The 1,475-nt window shown below is 35.0% G+C and overlaps 1 protein-coding gene across 1 annotated transcript; it reads right to left on the reverse strand.

The window, feature by feature from the left end:
• Window positions 1-568: 568 nt before the first annotated feature.
• LOC145284642 (uncharacterized) lies at window positions 569-922 on the reverse strand. The gene has a single exon (XM_080133546.1). It carries the CDS (start codon window positions 920-922, stop codon window positions 569-571), a length of 354 nt encoding a protein of 117 aa, XP_079989672.1.
• Window positions 923-1,475: the final 553 nt, after the last annotated feature.

The following is a 1,475-nucleotide window of genomic DNA, read 5'->3' on the forward strand; positions in this document are numbered from 1 at the left end:
AGTTTTTTTTGTTTTTTTTTTTAGATTTGAGATTATGACATTAAACATAAGCTCTGCCACGTCCTCCTGGTGTATCCACATAAAAACAGGAATATTTAGGCACTTTTCCTTTTCTATCCATTGTAACAGATTCAATCACAATGTCACTGACCAGTCTTTGTTCATCAGTCAGTGTGTTGATGTCTGCGTAATTTGAGACAGCTTCAGGTTCCATTTGCTGTATACAAACAGGTCCAGGTAAGCCAATTGTTAAATAATTAGTTCCATTTTCAATCAGGACTGTATTGATGGATTGAAAAGCTATATTTTCAGCCTGGTCCATTGCAAATCCCTGGTGTAAAAAGTATTTCATCATAGAGTTCTTGTTGCTATTCCATAAAGCAAGAGAATTTGTAGGGTTTGAATAGGCACATATTGTAGCAAATATGACTTGAAGCTACGAACGCATTTGTAATGCAGTGGCTTCAATCAAAACATTTTCAAACGATTCATCATTTTGAAGAAGGACAAGTTTTAGGCATGCTTCTTAAATGTAGGAATAAGTTCACCTTCTACAATTCGCAATTCTTCAAATGTGTTTGCTCCAAGAACATGCAATAGTAACATCCGCAAATGAAATTATCTTTATATCTTTAGTGTTCACAACATACATTCTGATAATGATATTGATATTCCTTCTTCTTGGTGTCCATGTGTTGGTATTCTTGTTGAAGTCATAAGGAATGCCAGGATACAAATAATTATGTGCATTAGCATGATGCTCATTCAGCTTAAACCATGTTGTAAGAGTTGTGTCTGCATGCGCAGCTTGTTCTGCATTATCACTTCGAAAGTAAAGCCTATTCTGATCATCAAGACGAACTGCAAGTTTATACACTGTGTGGGACATATCATGTAGCCTAAATTCTGACAATCGCCACATAGTTTCAGGGGGTGAAACATATCAACATGCAATATAATTTGTTATTTCATCATGGATGCATTTTGTTCATCATCTTATTCTGTACTATTCTTTACCTCAATCGAAGCACAGTCATGTTCTTTGTAGATGTATTTAAATATATATTTAATACTCTGCACAGATGAACAGATTTCAACATTAATATGGGCACGGTACTTTTATAACAAGTAAGAATTAAAAGGTACAACATAACTATTATTTACAATGTGATTTCCAACTTGTAGTGTAAGCCCATTCTTACGCCTCTTGTATTCTGGGTGTAAGTCATCCTCATAGAACTTTCATTTTTGAACACTTTTGGATAATGTTTTAGGCACACACCATCATGCATACAGGGAGAAGAAGGGGTTTAGTGTCACAAGGGGCATCAATCATGAATCTCTTTACTAAATCATGTAAAGCTGGGGCATCATTAATATCAGGAATTTCAGCACTAATTAATTTATCGATGCCACCTTTGTTCCTCGGTTTATCCTCATATTTAAAAACTACCAATATTTGGCGGTGAGAAAGT

The sequence above is a fragment of the Euprymna scolopes genome, chromosome 9 (assembly GCF_053919585.1).
Source record: "Euprymna scolopes isolate OS-2025 chromosome 9, ASM5391958v1, whole genome shotgun sequence".
Classification (NCBI taxonomy): domain Eukaryota; kingdom Metazoa; phylum Mollusca; class Cephalopoda; order Sepiida; family Sepiolidae; genus Euprymna; species Euprymna scolopes.

Bases quoted from the DNA above. Each gene is read 5' to 3' on its own strand.
- LOC145284642 (XM_080133546.1), bottom strand. From the start codon at position 922: ATGTGGCGATTGTCAGAATTTAGGCTACATGATATGTCCCACACAGTG.